General features: G+C 38.2%; 1 protein-coding gene across 1 annotated transcript; it reads right to left on the bottom strand.

The window, feature by feature from the left end:
* Nucleotides 1-1458: 1458 nt before the first annotated feature.
* On the bottom strand, nt 1459-20448 carry LOC139121855 (dual specificity mitogen-activated protein kinase kinase 1-like). Its single transcript, XM_070687083.1, has 11 exons — nt 20184-20448; nt 19743-19977; nt 16039-16185; nt 11522-11599; nt 11164-11215; nt 6596-6720; nt 5926-6121; nt 5390-5460; nt 5033-5094; nt 4692-4737; nt 1459-4328 (listed from the first exon to the last, which is right to left on the bottom strand). Exons 1-11 carry the CDS (start codon nt 20273-20275, stop codon nt 4221-4223), a joined length of 1212 nt encoding a protein of 403 aa, XP_070543184.1. The 5' UTR covers nt 20276-20448; the 3' UTR covers nt 1459-4220.
* Between the last annotated feature and the right edge of the window lie 1150 nt (nt 20449-21598).

Genomic DNA, 21598 nt, shown 5'->3' with positions numbered 1-21598 from the left:
ATGTTGAAGCTATATTTTCTGTGCTTTGTCCCGAAACATAATCTCATCAAATGCATTGCTCTCGTCTGTATTATGCCATTTTAAGTGGGATCTCCCCGGACTGTGTTGGGGCAGCCAAAGAGAGCCCCACAGAGCAGAGGGTAGCCAAGACTACAAAACTTCAAATACAATAATACTTGTAACCTGCTAATAGCAAGTCACATGCACAACTTTTTGAACTCTGGGCAAACCGATCATCACAAACAAAACAGTGATTTACCAGCATTTGTTTGTTCTCAAACCGATACATCTGAGGGTAACACAAAGTAAAACAAGAGATTGGCAATCCATGTGCTTCCTCTGTGTAGAAAGGGACCACCACTGACTCTGAGCAATACATTGAGAAAACATGACTGGTAGGATATGGTGAAAGTCTGTACACACACAGTGGTGTTGAACACATCGATAATATGGAGCTATCTGTGATACACAGACCACAGTGATCTGGGGTTCTACAGAAAGCAACAAATAAAGAGTTCTTTATGCCATTACCTAATTTACCAAAGTCATAATCACTGTGCCAGTTTCTAATACAATGCACACAGGGAAAAAAATAAAGAAAAGTTTTTTTGTCAACCTTGCCTGTTGTTTGTCTGTATAACAGTCGCACCATTCATAAGGATTCTTTGAAATGACCAAAATGATTTTTTTTTTATTCACACAAAAACATTAAAACTGGTATTTATTTATTTTTATACTTCTCAAAAAAAAAATCAAAACAAAAGGAGAAGATACAGTACAGAAATAAAGATTTTGAACATGTTCATAAAAGAGTAGATGTAATTCAGTGATTCTCTGCAATTTTGAAAGGCAGTATTGCACTGTCAGCCATCGGAAAAGTCTAAATCAACAGATCATTAAGGGGGGAGGGAGGGAGGGATGAAGAGGGCCACACCGATTCTACACGGACCTGCATGTATGAATCTCACAGGACAACCTACAGCATTTATTGCTTAGTGGTTTAAGTAATTCACAATCTCTTTATACGGTCAGAATGTTTTAAATGCAAAAATAAAAATCATATCACAGTATACGCAGACTTTTCTATCATGTATGTATCTGTGTGTGTGTGTGTGTGTGTGTGTGTCTGCCTGTATGTATGTGCTCATCTGTGTGTATAAAGGGTGTAATTTTGGAAGACTGTCATGACTGCCTGAACACCAGCACTACTCACTCACGCACTGTCTAACACCTGAGACTAAAGAGAGACTTTGGTGATGACGGGAATGGTAACACTACAAAACAACTTCACTATAAAACTTGACGGGCACACATGATCAAAGATACAAAAAAAATCTTTACAAATGCAATCAGCACATGACCAGACAGATCTACTAATCTAAATTTGTCAATAACATATTGAATTTACGACTATTAATTCTACATACTACACAAAGAAATATTTCCTTGCATGTCCCATTTTTAAAATATTTTTTTTGTGAGTTTTTTTTCTTTTTTTTTTCTGAAGTCCCCCTTTTTATTTCAATGAATGCATTAGGCAGAATTAACGAAATGTCAAATATCAAGTTATTCCTTTCTATGCCATAGATAATAATTCAAGCAGTCACACAGGAGTTGACCTGTTTTAAAAAAGTCCCATAAGAAAAACGAATTTTCCCTTGAAGTCTTGAGAGCAGGTCTGCTGTGTATGATATCATTGCTACTCCTTGGAGTCTCACCATTTGCACATTGAGAACTTTTCCAGTTGGACAAGGCAGTTTAATTCTGTGTTTGACGCTAGCCTTTCTCACACTAGCCCCTCGCTGGCTACACACTAGTGCAGTCTGGCTCATCACAAGCCAGCCTAGCCAGCTCAGTGAAATACTGACAGACACCTATCTTTACATCCATAAATTTTTGAGATAAAGTAGGTGGATGCTGTCGCGGAGAGGGAAGCTGCCACTGATAGGAACATCTACACTACCCTGCGTCTGATTACAGCACAGTACCAGACATATTACATAATCTTTTGTTTTTTTGAACGGCCATTGTCTGCATGAAATTTCTGCAATGTCCCAGGGTACCGGAATTCATTCAGCATATTGTGGGCCCTGGATAAATTATCCAGGTAAGTCCACTGAATTTGTCTGCTAGCTTTTACTCTTATCCAACCTGAATGATCGCCTCTTCTGAAATAAACTGATCAATTGCACCACACTATAAATACTACTGCTTCTATTGATTGGAGCTGAAACAGTCTTCATAGTATAACAACTCAGGCCTCTGGCATTTCTCATCCTTTGACTCCTTTTCCCTGTCTATGGATCCATCTATCCTATTGAAAATTATGGAAGTGATCCAAAGTAGGGTGGCGAAAAGCTTAAACAACTATTTCTCTTTTCTCTGGTAAATATAAATCATATACGATATAATGCATCCTTCGTTACTTTTGGGGAGTGCTTTACTGGTGAATTTCTCATTTTGATCTCTCTTTGGAATTGACATCTTGCTTTTTTCTTATGAGCTCTACACAGAAATGGTGAACTTTCATGTTGGCTTGTACAGACAGCACTAACACTTGGAAGCAAAACAATGACTGATGAAATCTACCGATGGTAAGGGGAGAAGGGAAAGGCATGCTTGTTTCAATTACACTGTGACTGATTAAGTCTACAGTCCTACAACTTGAAACTGTACATGAAAATCACCTGGGCAAAACACGATGCTCTCTGTTTTACACCAACACGTTCCATTTCACAACATTTCACATGAGGTCATACAACATGATACAACCCTTTAGGTAGTGCATACAGTTTTCATAAGGAATGAGAAAGGAAAAAAAGAAACTGACGAAAAAATTGAAAAAACCTGAGCTCTGAATTCTACTGTAATCACAGATGCACAATCTATTACAATCACTTCTGAAAAAAGATACAAAACTACCAAAAAACATTCACTTTGAAAGTCCAATCTCACAAAACTTGCTTGTACATGATAAATATCGTCCACGCAAGACATATTCGTCCAGCAATACTGTAACAAGTATTGACATTAACAGAGTATGCACTCCACAATTCCTGTGCCGATACTCCTGAACCTGGGCAACTGCTACAAACACAATACTTTCACATGGGCTGATTACCACTGATGAACAGTGTATGATAGTGTATCCTTCCTATGGTGGATAACACATGTAAATCATCAATCCTACTGTGGGTTATCTATTTGGGTATTGAATACGGTACCATTGCTTTGTTAAGCTGTCGGCTATTGTAACTTTCTATTGGTTCAACACTGTTATTGAGGTTAAAACGTGTTAAGAGTGTATATAAACTAGCTATGCTATCATTGGGTGACAGTTCATGGTAAGCACTGCCATTGGGTTATACTGTCAGTGTGTTTGTGAAGAGAGTATTTTCACTGCTTGTATTGCCACTCAGTTATAAATTATATCCTTTGATTGACTCGGTCACTGGATTACTATATATCAGCCAGCCTGTCTTTCAATATTTATGTTATCTGTCATTGAGTTCAATGTCAAATAACTCTCACTGGGCTATGTATATGGTCAGTGAATGCAAAGAGTACCTCCTTTCAGGTTGTTCACTGATTGGTGAGTTTGCTTTTACAGTCGACTTATAACAAGTGAAATATGTCCCCTCATTGGGCCAATACAATGAAATGCGTACCAGGGCTTTGTTAAAGTCTTGTTCTCAATAGGGTATACATGCAGTCAAAGGGAGTAGAAAGTACCTTTCTCTCGTCTCAAAGGCTTGTACCATCGGCAATGCAGACACGTCTTTCCCTGAACCCTTGCTCTGTCATCTCATGAAGTCCCATCTCCTTTTCTCAGGTCATATTCGGTAAGACAGCAAACTAAGCTTTGTTCATTGACCAAGTTGTGGCATCAGTATCAGGTTTTTCTAAATTTCAGTGAATGCTATGAACTCATGCAACCTTCAAGTAGACGTATTAGTGGTGTATGGTAGGTGAAACAGAATAAATTTCATCTGAACGTTTCTGTCAGACAGAATCACTGAAGTAAATAGTTTTTTTTATGCAAGACCATACTGTACAGTATCCAACTAATATCTTTCTTTTCTTATCATATTAATATCTTCATATACACTCTATGTGACATATTTTTTTCACACTATTCAATATGGCATTATATATATATTTATATATACACAGATCATCCGTTCACATCCTATCCAGTTCTGGGTTTGCTCTGTAAAAATCTAGACTGTGGTTTGTGTCGGCGTGCTTGGTTTGAGGTTCATTGTCTCACATACCCAACCAGCGAAGTCTACGTCTTCTGCCTCGGACTTCTTGATAAACGGGTGATTCTACAGACAAACGAACAAACAAATGCGATGGGTCACCAACATTGCTTGGCAACTGTGAATGGTGAAGTCAGCAATGGAATCAGATTCAAGAAGCTTAAGAAAACAAATGGATTCTCTGATGATGCAACCATCCACTGATGAAGAGATTTAAATTTCATGTTAAAAACCACTGCATAGACCCTTCACATATTTTTGCACAGACTGTGAGTATGTGGCATGTACATGCTAGCAGCATGCATTAGAATCTTTGCCATTCAATGTTGATGTACATATTTTCAGATAATCTTTTTCTGTTCTCACAGGCTTTTCTCTGTTCAATCATAAAGATCATTACACATGTTTGGTGGATATGTGATAACTCACCATTAAATATTTGAGATCTGCCCTCTCTGATGGATTCTTTATCAAGCTGTAGTTGAAATAAACACAGTAAAAAAATATTAATCTGAAAGCGTACACTTGTGAATGTATCTGCAGGAAAGTGGCAAAGATGAAGCAATCAGTAGTTAACGTTCACAATGTGTACTTTAAATTGTTTTTAATTGACATTCAAAACTTGGCTATGAGGTGTAAAAAGAATTTTAGTATGGAATTTGAAATTGTCACAAAAGACTTCCACGTTGTAAAAAGTCACTAACACGCTTCTTCATCTGCTTCAATAAATTAATTATTGATTATTCACAACAGAGATTATTTTCACTCACCAATTATTGACAAAATCTATGAATTCTGGTGAAAATACCCCACTCGGTAACCTTGGAGGAGGCTAAAAAGCGAGAAAAACAGGAGTCACTATGAAGTTACTGCTGGTCTAGTCGATAATCGGTATTTTTGTAATGTTCGCTCAGACAGACATATTTTATCACAATATTCATCTTGTTGTTGGTGTTGATAAAGCACTATCTTAACATTTCTTGTGTCATATACTTTGTAGGAATTGGACTTCAGACATGATGACAGACAAACAAAATGTTCACCTACAAAAAAAGAAGTTGTTTAAAAAACTCTGCATAAGAGCTCTAAAATATCACGAAATAACGGGCAGTACATGTATGTCTTACCTCATTGACAATATATTCAAGTAATTCAAATATTGCCATTGGGCGTGGTCCATCACCTCCAATGCCAAAACCTTGAGTAAGAAAAAGAACACATTGTATAGTGATAAGTACGTGAACTACATTGTATGCAGTCCTGTGGCTCTGCATTCTAAAAACAAGAACTGAAGATATCCTTTCTATTGTTCCTACATGTATGCTCTTACATGAGTTTTTACCAGTCCTATAGAGAACTCTCCAGTAGAAATGTTGAACAGAAATGAGACCATGTTAAAACATGTAAAGAGAGCTACTGCTTCCTGGCTGAGCTCACACTTCCATCCCTCACCCAAACTGATCATTATGCAGTGAACATGTGTGCTGGTGACCACATCGTTGAGGGCATACTTCAAAAGATTAGCAATCATATTCACTTGGAATTCAAAATGTGAAATGTGCTTATGGTAAAACGTGAGATACACACGCCACCTAGAACCTATGGTAGATAAGTGAAATCAAAAGAAAAATTGTGAAAGACAGGAGCAACAGCTGAAACTTACCACTTGCAGGTCTGCTGGCTCTTGGAGCAGGGGTGCTTGACTTGTCATCTTCCATTGGAAGACAAAATATCTTAGCCATTTCTTTCTTGTCTGGAGGTGGGATGGGATAACGTCCAATGCCCATCTCCACCAGAGATAAACCCATACTCCAGATGTCTGACTGAACATTGTAATGTGTTCCTTGTAATCTTTCCGGCTGAAAACGTGAAGGAAAGATGGCAGCTAATAAGGAGTAAGGTCATGATCAGTGTAGCGACAGTTTTGAACATTTGCAAGTAAAAAATTATTGAAAGCACATAACCTAATTTAAAACCTTCCATGTCATCACATACAACACATTCCAAGTAACAATAACTTTTGCAAACGTGGCCAAACTATTTCTGAAGTTTCACTTTCAGTGAAACTTTCACATGTACATGGTCTAGCATATGTCCGTGTACGCTAGGCATCTTTATTAAAGATGGGGTTTACGGTAAATGGAAATGCTTTTTTGACATACCAATCATTCCAGACAGCCCATAATTATTGTGTTTATACTGTGCTGATAGTACGATCTGATGGATGTGAAACTATCAGACCTGTATAGTAATCTCAATCAAACAGGCAGAGATAGAGGAACACACAATGTATGACCTGTGACCTATAGAGGTTTATCCAGAGAGATACTCACTGACATGTATGACCTAGTTCCTACAAAAGAATTGGCCATAGAGTCTATTAACTGTCCACTGACTCCAAAGTCGCACATTTTGATTTCTCCTCTTGAATTCACTAAGATGTTGGATGGTTTCACATCTGAAATGAAATGGACACACACACAGGAATAGCATCATTGACCTGCGCAACAAAATCTAATTTTACAAACTTGTTTCATGTGTTGATCTACTTTGAGGTGACCTGGTCAACAGAGGGAAAGCTTTATAACAAATCAAGACTGCAACAGCAAATCTTTTACACCGTTATTTGATACTGATTTTGTTACTACGAGAAAAACAATGCTTTATTTTTTAGGCTTTCACTCTTGTCAAGATGTCACATTTAGCTGTATTTCTGCTAACATTCAGAAAACGATTTTCCAGCAAAGCATTTAAGAACAAGCTGTGACACGAGTGGAATACAAAGTAACATGTACAGCTTGTATTGTGCAACTGTGGTGTATTATATTGCATGTATAGTGTAACAACTCTCTCACAGTGTTAACACAGGTGAGCCATGACATACACATAAGATACCTTTAAATACACCTAGAAACGTACATCTGGATACACTGCAAATACATGAAATATACAACTCCTCTATACCACTAACACTAAGCGATGCACATCTGCAAATCCCTGACACTGCCTGAATATACCCTCTAAAAATCCTGAACACCCCATCTGACAACAAACACAAAGCAAATGAAACAAATCTGGATAAAGTCAATACACTGTACATGTACAATGAATCTGTAAATTAAATTTCCTGTTTTGCTGTATCAAATTACAATCCAAACATGGGGACTGTACTACGACCACCTGATTAGTTTCATCATGCGATTTTCATTTTTACACATGAGGAAAGTAAAAGCAGACTGGTTTCAATTCCAACACTGCCTCTCCTATGTTCTCTCTACACTGTGTGTACTGGGTTTTCAAGTAAGCTCTGTAACTTCGATGCAATTTCAAGTATTTTTGCTTTGTCCATACAATCATGATGTCATTCTATCCAGGTACGTGTACTTTGACTTGTCAACACAGCCTCTATAGGTCTAATGTATATCGTCGTTGTTAACAATTGAATATTAATTCCCAATAAAATTCATTGAGGATATTATGACATTGTACATTGTCCACAATGTATTGTGATTAAGAGAACTGTACCCTGTGTTTAAACAAGGTTCAGGAAGAATGTAAAACTCTTTTTGTTTTCATACAACAGGAATAATTGAAATGTTATCAAAAGCTACAGCCATTTATATTGATCAGATCGGCTCATCAACAATAGCCCTACAGTTTCAACACTTTTTATTGTTTATTTATTGTTATTGGGAATGAATAAGATATTCAAAAACAGTTATACGCAGATTATGTAAAACAAAGTCATAGAGTTACTTTTCAAACCTTGTCAGTTATTACACTGTATCAGTGAGGTAAATTTACTCACTTTTTGATGGTTCTTACTTTAGAAGTGGTTTACAGGAAAAATACAATGGTCACTATGTCCATTTATGTACTGTGTTCTTTCAAATGCTTAAAAATAACTTCAGCCCTGCATTCTTAGATGCATTTATTTTTGAAAGAACAAGAGATGTTAACACTTTTCTTGCTAATTGTGTTAATGTTACATGCTATCCTACCAGCTCCATATGAAATGGCTCCATATAACCAGTACGCAAAAGTCTGCTTACGAGACCCATTATCCAGTCGGAATTTAGCGAGAAAATGCTGTGGACACGGGGAATTGAACAAGGTTAGCACAGGAAAAACTGTCCCATCGTAGGCTTAGTTATTTCCTCTGTTTGAGGCTCACTTTTTCCCATGTTACATTAGTGTATATCTTAAACAGCAACAGAAAGAACACCATACCACTCTACGACTAATTTGGGGATGGGGGGATATGCACAGTAGCAGCACACTTTCACATTTCCCACTGATAGGGAATTGCAAACCATGTAGTTTGGACAACTTTGCAGAGTAACACTGTACAAAGGTTTGTGACACAGTGGTACAGACATGGTGTCGCCATGTAAGTCCGCATGGGACACGATTAGACCATCTTGGTTGGCATGACTCTCACAGTATGAACATGTGTTACTGTGTTAGCTGCTGACTTTATCTGGATCAATAGGCCCAACAGATAAATAACACGACACATTGCGCAGGCTGTGTGCTCCAATAACTTTTCATGTATGCTATGGAAGCTGCTTTGGAGGAAAAAGTCAGTGAGCCTTGTGGCTTCTCAAAATGCCCTTGGTTGTCTATGAACATACTGCAATATAATCAAACCTATATAAGTGAATGGCCAGGCCAAGATGGCAAGAAGTGATAACTTCCTTGTTCTCACGGGCAGACTGCAGCCTAGATCAGTCAGAAGTCCTGGCAACATGAAGACCAAGGCCACAACAGGTAAAGATTAGTCGGCACAGCTCTGTTACAGTGCTGTAACAGGTCCACCTAAGCTGGTAGACTATGTCAGCCTTGACCTCTGATCAATGGCTGAGATGGTGATTTCTCTGCTTGCACAATTGGTACTGTCATGTCATCAGGTTCACGGCCCATCATTCACCTAATAAGCATAAACCAATTGGTTACAACCTAGAAAGTGTCCAGGAATCAGCTATGGAACTCACTACGTTGGCTGATGTCACTCTGCTATCCTGCCAGGTATGCCCAATTTTCAATGAAATAAAAAGGCTTCCCACCGGTGTGCAAAGCTTCTTGCAGCTGGACAGGTTTCAGTAGCTTTCCCTACTGTCCAACTCCATATGAACCCATTTCAACAGATGTCACCATGCCCTGCCACAAAACCTGCCCTCAGGGAAAGCCAGAAGTGTGCAGTATGAGAGACATGTGCATGCAGTTGCATCAAGTTAGCAGGATACCCGAGAGGTAAAAACGACCCAAATCCACCAAGTTGGCAGGACAACAGCTGCCAAAGCACATCTTCTAGCTACACTGAATTTCAGCTAAATTTTGACAGACTCAGCAGAAAATGCGGTTAATACAGCAACATTGAACTTTCAGCAAACAGTATTTTTTCTGTGTGTTTGATACTGCAATCCTTCATGCCCATTCCCTAATAGATCAGTCCTAACTCTGGACATGTCATCACCATGACAACAGTCATTTCATGTGCTATGGTCGTGCTATGACTTTCCTTGTCACACGTTTTTCTTTTTTTCCTTTTGTGACTCTATCAGCAAAAGTTTATCTTGAAATAATGGTTTTTTTTCCATCAAACTGAGTGGTAAATAAGTGAAATTTTCATTCTTGCAAAAAGATAAACATTTGTCAGCCTCATGAATAGGACTCTAGGAAGCATGGGCAGACGCTCACTCAACTGTACATGTACCTTTGAACAATAACGATGTTTTGACTGGTACGAGGTTGGACTTGCAACTTTGCAAGAATTACTGTTGGAAGTACACTTAACATTTTCAGGAAGAAGGGAAAACAGTTTCAATACATTGCAACATTTTGTAATCTTTTAGATAAATGGATTGATGTCCTTTTTGAAATTCAACTTCAAAGGCATGGTTGAAATTCAACGTCAAAGGCATGGTCCAAATGCTACCAGCAAGAATTGACTGCAGACCTATAATATTCAGTTACAACTACCACCGTTGCTTATTTTGATCCCTGCTGAGTCAAGTCGGCTAAGAAAGTTTCATTAAGTTCCAGGATCTTTTCAATAGCAGTTTTCAATCAATCTATTCATTTCAACTTTGTTCACAACATCACTAGAATAATAAGTCAAATCCTATCAGTAGTGTTGTAATCTTGACAATTTTGGATTGACAAAAAACCCAGTATTGGTGCGTTACTACGTGTATATATTGGTTCAGTGGATCAAGTCAAGTAGCAGAGCCGCTGCTGTGGAAAAAGACCCTGGAAATCTGGTAAGTGACCATGAATCTTGGACAATAGATTTTCCCACCCCTGGTCAACACATGATATGAACATGTTCATGAATACAATACATGTATGTGTCTTGATGTCTTGCAATGAATCCACACTGTTGTATGCATGTACATGTACTTATGAATAATTGGCGTTGAACCATGTCTGTTGGCTTGAGCAAGGTACTTTGGGCAACGAACAGAGCATAAAAATACCCTGAACTTGATCTATTTTGTAACACATACTATAACACAGTCCAGTCGACTCATCCATCCTTTGAGAATAACTTTGGACTCTCTCTGACTCATATACTTTCCCATCAAATGCACTCACATTATTAACTTATGTTATATTCATTTTTTCAATAACTTTTATTTCCCCTTTAAGTTGTAATTTTTTAATTGTTTTGGCATCTTTTACTGAAAAATTTAATTTTGTGGGTCCTGCTGGTTCTCAAACAACAAAATTACTACCCCGAGACCACAGTGGTTAAGAGTACAACCTCACATTAAACCATGTGAAACAACAATAACACAATTAACATTACATAGCAAAACTAATGAGGTGTGAAATAAGGACAAGGTTGACTAGGATACTACCCACATACATCTTACACAGCTATGATATCAAAACTCACCACGATGCATGATCTGATGCTTTTCTCTCAAATAACTAAGTCCCTTTAGAACCTAGAATGAGAAAAAAAAGGGAACAAAAAGTAAATAAACACACAAAACATGGTCATTTTTGAACTGGACATATTTCAAAATCAGTGAGAGATTACTGGAGATAATAGTACCATAGTTTCGGTGAGTTCCACGACTGGATGTTTTGCTGAGCAAGCTGACAGCAAACATCAGTTCGGTCATTAATAATGGGATTTACTAGGTCTTCATGAACCAGGTACAGTGCATAAACAGGCAAGAATCAAATATTTGTACATCCAGTGTAAGAAGTTTTACACAGAGACAGAAATAGACTTTCTGCAGACTTACAGCAATTGTGATTTTCCCTAGGATTTTTTCAGGTATTCTCTTAGCTTTCTTCAAAATTACATCTAATGACCCACCATCCTGAAATATGAATTCAGAAATTTAATGTCACACAGATGTACACTAATAAATACAGTCATTAGAGGGACAAAGTGGCCCATTTTTCATGAATTTTGTTTGATGCAAGATACTACTTATATTGTTTGACATGTTGAAAGATAGTGAATGAATGGGTGACCATGCATATATTCGACCCCAGTTTTGGACAAATTAAATTAAACCATCGCGAATATGAATTAATGGTCATGACCATTAATTCATTTTTGCGATGGTTTCATGTATCGTGTCTAAAACTGGGGTCGAATATATGCATGGTCACGTGAACGGCCTGTGACCTACACACTAACTTCAGCACAATGGATATCGAGGAGCACACGGCGCATTTATGCACGTCTCACAAACTACTGTCAAATAGTGAAACTAAGTAGGGCATTTGCTTGTAAGTTTTATTTAAGTATCGTTGACATGGACTGTGAAACAGAAATAAAAGCATAGACGCAATTGGGTCAATAGTAAAACTAAAAACGATGTCAGATTGCTGTGGTGATAGTGAAATGGGTACAGAGTATTATGCATTTACTGTGCATTTGATCGTTAGCAAATCTTCGTAAACTTTTAAGATTTTTAGGGCATTTTCTTGCCATTACGTTGGTTCGTTTTACAAACACGACATGATCACTTGTTGAACTTGGAAACATAGCACTCGTGCACGGTGTAGCATCCGTGACATTGTGACACCGCGCCGGGCGGGTACTGTACTGTCAATCGATACTGCTTGCCATTGGAGTCACCTCTCGACACACAAGATCTGTTCGAATGTTGTTATTCTCTGTGCATCGTGTTATTATTTGTATCAGTTGAATCGCATTTTAAACCAAAAGTGAGTACATCGCATGAATGAGTCAGTTGCCTAGACCCTATACGTCGCTTATGGCCTCCGTGCCTCCAACCCACTCCTAAAAGTGGGCTTTGCATAAGTTTAGAAGCGCAGCTGAGCACATCGTGTACCTAGCCCTGCTAATCGTGTACCCAGGTGAGGTGGGTGTGCTCGAAAACTAAACTCAATGCAATTTCGGGATTAAAAATGGGTTGTTTTTGGTGGAGAAACTGCACGCCGCAACCGAGGTGCTGCCAGCGGTTTGGCACAACCATGCCACCTGCCACGCAGAGCGAGGGTGAACACCAAACAATGTACATGATGTACGTGTCAGTCGCCAAAATATATTGCTTCAATTTCGCGATCACCTCGACAATAACGTGACTGTTTACTGAAGTTTATCCCTTCATTTTACTCTGTTTTGACATTTCTATGCCCACAGGCTTTGGGCAAGTCTACATATGGAGGTACAAACGAGACGAAAAAATCCGCCATTATAGGCCTTGTCGTCGGCTTCTTACAGCTTGTAGGCATTTGAAATGCCCATTCAAAATGTGCTCTGTAGCAGCAAAGAATGGTGTATCTAAGAGCAGGATTGGCCGTCAAGATCTCCATGAAAAACTGACCGTCAAAATGTAACTGAGCTAACGGCATAGGAAATAAGGAATCCCGAAACTGCAACACTGCGCTCTCCACTTTCACTTTGTGTGGTTTATTTTTTTCACACGTGGATGCTTACAGCGGCCTAGATAGCCGTTAGCAGTGTGGTCTAATCGCAGGGCAACGCTTGCCAACTCTGGGTGTTAAAAGTAGCCCACCATACATGTAACCCCTGACCCAAGGTTTTTACGCAAACGGGATGGAAGTTGTCTATGGTCAACCGTTTTTAGACATCTTTCAATAAGTCGAACAACATTATCAACTGCTCGTTTGCAACAATATACGGTCAAAAGATACAAATATGTCCCTTTAATGCACTAGTTGAGATGTAAACTACACAGCAGCAGTATTAACCCTTTTCCTGCCAAGCTCATATTTCACCATCAGGTCAAGTTCATCAAAACTAGTGAAGCACAGTGGGTCCCATTTGTTGCATTTTAACAAAAAGTTGAACATTTGAAGGCCCCTGAAATCACAGATACTGTAAACATGATTTTTATGGACGAAAGCTGTTGGAACAGCCCAAGCCAAATGGGTGGAAATACATATGCTGATATGGTTTTGGCTCAATACCGCTTTTCACTGAGTTGGCTGATGGGAAACTGGCAGGTAAAGGGTTAAGATATGTCAGTTTGATGTAAGTTCTTTGGTGAAAAGTGTTATTTGCCATACAAGAAAACATTAATCTAATCTGATAACTATAAGACTAGTTCATATAAACATTCAAAGGGGTAAATGTGACTTGCTCTAGTTATAATTTGGCATACCTGTACCTGTCAGAATTAGTTTCAACAAGTTACAACATGCCTAAATCATGTTGGAATTCCTCATTTCTCAATGGTGTAACGGTGTCAGTGTTCCAGACAAGTGTTTGATGTAATAGTAATTTGCCTGGTTGATTTTCATTTCCAAATTGAACATGTGAAGTCTGTCTATGCATACAACTTAGACATTATATGGGAAATATTGACAAATTTTACAAAACAATGCAGTTTGTGTTAACTTTTGACTTTTCATAAAAGCAACTCTCCTAATGACACCAAGTGTTCAAAGTGGTAGAACTAGTGATTGTACAGTATTATTGCATAAAATGGCAATGAAATATAGTGCATTCGAAATGACCGCCAAAATAATGCAATACTGTCACCCTTGAACAGACTCAAAACTTGCATATAATTCATGTGCAGTGCATGTGATATACATTTTTGAAGACCAAGCACAATGCTGTACACTGAAATGTTACCTCACTGAAGTGTATCTTTAACAGTATTTGATATGTACTGGTTCAATGATGGCTTCAGCAGGTATCTATACAACTCATTGCAACACATAGTAGTCTTTCTGGAATTTACGCTCAGGTTTCGAAACTTTTGTCAGACAAAATGAAAACAGCAGTGGGTGTGTTTACATGTGGTTGGTAAAAGGAACTCCAATTACCATATTGAGATTTACATCTACCACTACAATACCTTACATGAGCTCCTGCACCCTTGATATGTACGCCATTTGCATATTATGCTAATGTATGCATACATTGTTGAAACATTTCCAAGTTTATGACTGAGTATGTAATTTCTATAACAGTTCATGTTCTGAAACTTACAAACTGATTTGCATGCTCTACTTTTAATAGAATGTAAGCAGTATCATCTGATGATACGAGCAGGCTATCTATCGACATCTGCTGTAAAAAAGTGCCAATTGGATTGGTCATCACAACAATAGTTTTCAAAGCAGTCTCCTCAAAAGAAGTCCAATAAAATTACATTTCAGCGAAAAATATACAAGTGCGCATCATTGTGTGGAAACATTTGGAATATCTCTACTTGCAGTGTTTTATCCGTCCACAGTTGGGTTACAATGTGCTGTTTGCAAACACTGTAGCTGTAGCTCCTGATGGCATATAAGGTACATGTATGTTTAATGTTTGATCTCACTTTTGCCAGTGTAACACATACATGTAGTGAGACACATTTTATGGTGCCAAAATTAGCCTATGTAGGCCAAGGAACTGAAAATTATGCCTTTAACCAGTGCCATTTCCACATGTTCAAGCATGTGTGTATATACAACATACCTTTACAGGGGAACTGTACTGAACTGCTGCTGACAAAAATGTTGGGATTTTTTTTGCTGAAATTTTGCAGTCATTAAAGTTAAATTACAAAAGATTGTGTTTTTGTAATCTGGTTTCCCTGGTATTCAATTGTTACTGGTATGGTGTATTGAGAACATGCTGGCCAAGTTATCACTGTGTGTGGCAGAGAAAATGAAGTACATCTCTTCTTACAGTTTCAAATGAAGAAATCCTTTGGTCAATGGCCCGAGATGGCCGCACAGTCAATGTAACCAAAGTTCTGTGACCGATAAAGATGAAGTCACACTCTGTCCAATAACACAAATTTGCTGATTGCCTGATTATGCAAGTCAGGCAAAGTAAATTAGGCAGATTTAGCAATGTAAATTATAGTGTTAAACCATAGCCTGTACAAGGAAGATGCTATGTGTACAAATGTAACAGAACAGGTTCATTGAATAGTTTCCAGAAGTCGTAAGACCTTTCGTGCCTTGAGGTGTTTTTTGACAAAATTGAGCATCCCATGTTTGAGAAAGCCCTGGTGTTCCAAAATACAGCTGCATCAATATACCAAGTGGAACCCTGTAAAATTTACTGCCTGAACACTCTCAACAAAAACACTGCCCTGATGTAATGTCAAACAGTCCGGTCAATAGCCTGAAAAAGGTCACCCTTTACATTGTGAGAATGCAATGGCCTGGCAGCAAAGGACACATTCATCTATCCATATGATTGATGGTTTTTTGCACATTAATTAAAAGCAATGAAATTTTAGATAACACAGGTACAAGCCCTGCAAAATTGACACGGGCTGAGGAATGATACAACATACAGTCTTGTACTTACCATATATTCCATGCAAATACTTATTTCTCCATCACTGTAGAATGCTGCATAAAAGCCTACTATGTATGGGGAATTACAATCATGCAAGACTTTTAATTCACGGATAATCTGATTTCTGATTGCTGGCTTGATTTCTAGACGAATTAACTGTGGAGAGAAGATAACCATCGGTGCATTAGCTCAATTTGGGAATGAATTTATCATCAGCTGAAAGTGAGACTGCATACAGAACAATTACACAACAGTTAAATCATGCATGTTTTTATACAGCAACTGAAACCACCTGTGTAACGAGAAATCAGGGATTTTTACACAGGGTGAGGTACATGTACATGTATATCCTGGATGAACATGTTGCAATTTGCCAAGCCACTGAATATAAGTACGTTCAGACTGACGACTTTGCGTCGGCCCAGGTCCCGACCAGGGCCGGGGCCGACGTAAAAAACCAGTGTGGACACGCTGAGTCGGCCCTGGGCCGACTCAGTTTGGTCCCGGTTAGAAGGGGGGGTTCAGGGCCGACTCAGGGCCGACGCAAAATTTGGTCCGACGCAAATCGCCAGTGTGGACACGTTACGTCAGCCCTGGTCCCAGTTGACCAGGCCTCCGCTATGGATCGAAGTTGAACTAGTCACACTATTCGCACAAAACAAACGACGTTTGAAACTAAAGTTTACACCTATCGAAAGTTTTCAATCCAGTCTTTACATTTTAATATCATCCCATGTACGCTGAACTTCCCACCAACCTTTGTTCCGCAAACGAGACCATGTCATTCGATTCCACAGTGCACGTAATAGACTAGTAGAGAGGCATGTCAAAAATGCCGCGCACTGGTTATTTCTCCACCGCGGTCTTATTATGCTCATCCAATAAATGGTGAAGATCTCTCCGATGATTAAAAGGGTGAGTGGTAGTCATATTTGCCCTTCTTGTGCGTAAAAACACAGGAAAATCATGAACAGTAGAAACAGCGTGCCATATTCAAATGCGCCATTTTGAACTTTGACAGGTCAGAGGTCACAAAGGAAGGTAAAGTTACGTCGGCCCTAATTCTGGTACCGGTAAGTGTGGACACGGACCAAATTTAATCCCAAAAGGACAATTATTTTGCGTCGGCCCAAATTTCAGTTGGGTTGCCAATGTGAACAAGATAATTATCTACAGTGCTCTACATGTTTACTTTGATAGACTGAAAGGATAGAAACAATGATATTGATCAGCTGACTTTTGTTCAAAGTTAACAACAAATGCAACAAACAAGAGCATCAAAGTGATAGCTAGAAAGTGAGTTTTCTATTTGAAAAAATAAATTAACATTCAAATGAAGTACTGCAACATGTTTGAGGTTTCTCGGTACAGAGTCAATGGTAAATCATGCTTTGGGGTCATGGGTATTTTTTGCTGAACATGTGCAGTGTACTTAGTGGAAGTTCTGCACATACCATGTCATGATTTTTTTGGAAAAAAAAAACTTTGTAAAATAAAAATAAATATACACTGTTACATGTAATCACTGAATGTATTCAAGAGATGCTATGTGAGCATGTAAAAATTGAAGTTGCCAATGCTTTTGTATCACAGTGAAATAAATGTCAGCATATCCTAAAATAGGTGGTTCGTTTATCCCCAGGGCACTATTCTGTTCCTCCTATGGTATTTTGCAATACAAACAGCACAATGTTCAGCTAGCTACATACGGCTATGGGCGACTGAGTATCACTTGTTTGGCTTCATGATGAACCAAACATTCAGCTCTGATAAATACAGTACGTGTCAAACTTCTAATCAAAGAGCACTGAATGAACATACTGATGACATTAGTAATTTCTATGAAAACGCCCACAGTCCAAAAGTTTCAATGACATCTCGATCAGTGCAACAAACTGCCCACATATAAAACTATTTCATCCCACATACAGCTCAAAATGTTAAATAACAACATAATTTAAATGTCTGGAGATACACCATGCAAATCAAACACAGACACATTTGTTTAACTCCTAGTTTGTGATGCATGGCTGTATGTAAGTTATATTTAGCAACAAACAGAATTGCCACCATCTGAACCTGTATAATAACATGAACAACTGAAAGTCTCCATGGTACAGGCTTTGGCCATATACATGTACTGTAAGCCAGCAGTACCAGAAAAACTTCAGCTTTAGCTACATGTATGTAGCCTTCTTTGGTTCAGTGCTATCATGTTCGATGCCTATCAAAGCAACACACTATACATGGCTGTTACAGGGTAAAGGCAACAGTTTCACATCAAGAACAACAATTATGACAATATTCTCCTGCTTTTTTATTAGAAATTCAAAAATGATCACTTTTAATGAGTCTCCAGCACCTACAAGAAGTTTGAGTATTAATGGTACTACTACTAAATACATACTGACATTCTCAGACATTGTACAGAAAGTGTGACCTCAGTATTGTTTGACAAGACAACAAAACCATCACACAGTCATGAATCAATGTCCTTTCACCATGATTCCTTTCACCACGGTGTGGAGGCTGTGCTTTCACCTACATGTATCTATCCTTTACTGACTACAACACAGCTCAAACTGACTTTATTAGTGAAATTTTGTAGCAAGTCACATTGAAAGGCTAAGACCAACAGTCTGGCAGTACAGTTATACTTTCCAGGATGACAATAACTGCTGCTACAAGAAGAAAAAGTAAAGCTACAGAGAGGTGCTGTGATATTGTAGTACAGGGTATGGCCAAGTCGTACAATATTGTAGATTTTATGATTTCAACCAAGGGACTGGGTTTCTTCACTTACAATAAAATAGTGAGCCTGACTACTGACGAAACATGATTCCTAACAGATTTGTAACACTATGTGAGGGTACGCTGTGTTCAGTCCTCAAAGTCAAAGCTTTAAGATAGATTCTGAAGGGAACAGATCATGTAATCACTCACATTCTTCAAGATTTTCAGACAAAACTTTGTCACCTTTTTTAGGACAATACAAGGTGAGGGAATTTGATGTGAGTTGTAATAATAACATTCTGCAGGCATTTTTTTTAAACAAGCAGAGGAGGATTTTGGTTTGTACATGTAACACATGTTCCAGGGTTGCCAGATTACGAGGTAATCCAGATACTTTTTGATAGTGTACTGCAGCTGTGTGCCACAGCCCTGGTCACCAAACTTACAGAAAGTTTCAGTGCATTGTAACTATGCTGTTTACTTTATATTCTCAGAGTGTCTGGTGAGATAGACAAATCAGGCCTGTATTGAGAATTGAAACTACACCCACTGAGACTATCAATACAGGATGTCCTAAATCAAACCATGGAGGTAGCACAGAGATGATCAAATAATGTATTAACATCAACAATACAAGTACTTGTCTCACTACGGAGGAAATGTGTTTGGCATTAGTATTATATTTACATGTAGCACAGACAAGATTCCGTTGTTGGTGTATGGCAACATGACAACACACACAAGAGGTCAAATGCCTAAGGGGAATAGGGTGGAAATGCTTGCCACATGACATCACCTCCTGTTTCCAATGCAATCACAGTACACTTGTACGGAAGTTACGTGAATAACCGCCTTAAACGGGACAATAAGAACATTATGTTTCAATCTTACTTTTCCTTGATAACCAAGAAAACGGACTAAAACTGCTATCCAAGTCCACTCTAATATTTACTTGGCGAAGATAAATATTTGAAACTTACCTTTCTCGCCATGATCAACGAGCTCGGCTTGTGCAAAACTTTAGTCACGACCCCGCCATTTCCTTGGCCCAATTCTTCGATTTTTGTAAAATCGTCACCGTTTAGGTCCCCTAATTCATTTAATTTAGCTTTCTGGGTGAGGAAACTCTCCAGTCTCTGTCTCTGCTGCTCATCTAGGTCTAATTCATCAAGTTTCTTTGAGAGGGCTTCAGCTGTCGCCGAGGCACAATTTTTCCTGTACATGATCAAATAAGAAAACTCGTGTTTTACAGTGGTGAAAACAATTCACAGGCACTTCGTACATGAATATGCATGCCAACTATAAAAAACGTCAAGAGTTGCAACTAAGTCCAACAAATTACGAGAAACGAGATCTTTAAAAGATATTCAACGCCTTGGATTGAACATAGTCCTTTATCATGGGCAAAGATATGTACTTACTCATTGCTCCCCGACGAACCGTTGTCATTCGCTCCATCGACAGTGGTCAATGTCAGATTTTTTATGTTCTTATTGCGCGCTTTATACGCCATAGCGGCTTGCAATACCTTTTCGAATAAGCGTTCTTACGACTGCATGTATGCAATGACTGTAACCGTGATCAGATGGTGGAAATTTTGGCTGAAAATTAGTCAGCACTCTCTGTAGTACACCAACACAAGCAGATAGACTGGGGTCAAATTGTCGATATCCCATAATACTAACTAGAGAACTGCGCATGCGTGAAAACTAGGGCGCAGGAAATTCTAAAACTGTGACACGGTATACGGCAAATGTAGTTTGGCAATGTGGTGACTCAGTCATCATGGTCATGACCCGCATGTGTGTCAACTGAACAAAACTTGTATACGGGTACTGAAGTAATTCGTTGTTTCAGTGTTTTTCACTACCGAATCTCACTGCAAAACATTAGATGTGAAAAGAAAAAAGAAATAAAAACGGCGTAAAACGAACAATAAGGGGTGGTCCATTTGATTTGTCTGGGGGAGCTTGAGGAAATAGGTATGGCGACAATTTTTTAACCACCCTGGCAGCAATTTTTTTTTACTAGTAGAGTCAAAGCAATTTTTCCCAAATAAAAAATCACTCTTTAATTTTTGGTTGACGATAGAAATCATTACCATAACAATTACAATTATTGTTATGTACATGAACCACCACTCTATCAGAAATCCTGGGGAGAAAACTGAAGCGGGTATATCTAATATTGATTGCGTATTGTGATCATTGTTTGTGTATAGCATAGTTTGATATTTTGGTATGCTAGTTATCTGTTGTTGTAAAGGTCAGTTTGTTTGTTGTTTCTTGCGTGTTCTTGCAATATTTTGTTTTATTTTCATACTTTTCAAGTAACAGTTCATGTTTACTTTCGAGTGTTGAATTGAGTTGAATTTTGTGTTCTATTTTATCACACCTGTTTTTTTGTCGGCCTAGTTTATTTAGCAATGCGAATAGTATAGTAGACCTCATATACGTTGCTCATTTTTGAGCTGATATCTTGCAATGTCTGTATTTAATTTTTTTTTTTTTCATTACTGTAGTTTTATTTAGCTCTCTTGTCTGCAGTCGCTTGCCTGGTCGCTCTGAAAATTGTTTTAGAAGTAGACAGTGATCTTATCTTTCAGTTTCGTTTAAATCATGGCAAAATTTGTCATTTTGTTCAAAAATAAAAACATTCAGAATTTACTCAATGGCATCCTTTTTCTTTGAAATCTGGTTTATTAGGGTATTCTTATTATGAAGTTTAAATTTATAGTAAAATTATCAGTATCATACATTAGGCAACTTTTATTATTAGACACCAATGTTTTAATTGAAAAAAGTTTAGAGTGAATATCTAACAGGTAGACATCAAT

The sequence above is a fragment of the Ptychodera flava genome, chromosome 21 (genome assembly GCF_041260155.1).
Source record: "Ptychodera flava strain L36383 chromosome 21, AS_Pfla_20210202, whole genome shotgun sequence".
In the NCBI taxonomy this organism is placed as follows: Eukaryota; Metazoa; Hemichordata; class Enteropneusta; family Ptychoderidae; genus Ptychodera; species Ptychodera flava.
The sequence above is the reverse complement of the archived record's forward strand: the minus strand, read 5'-3'. Positions and strand labels throughout refer to the sequence as shown.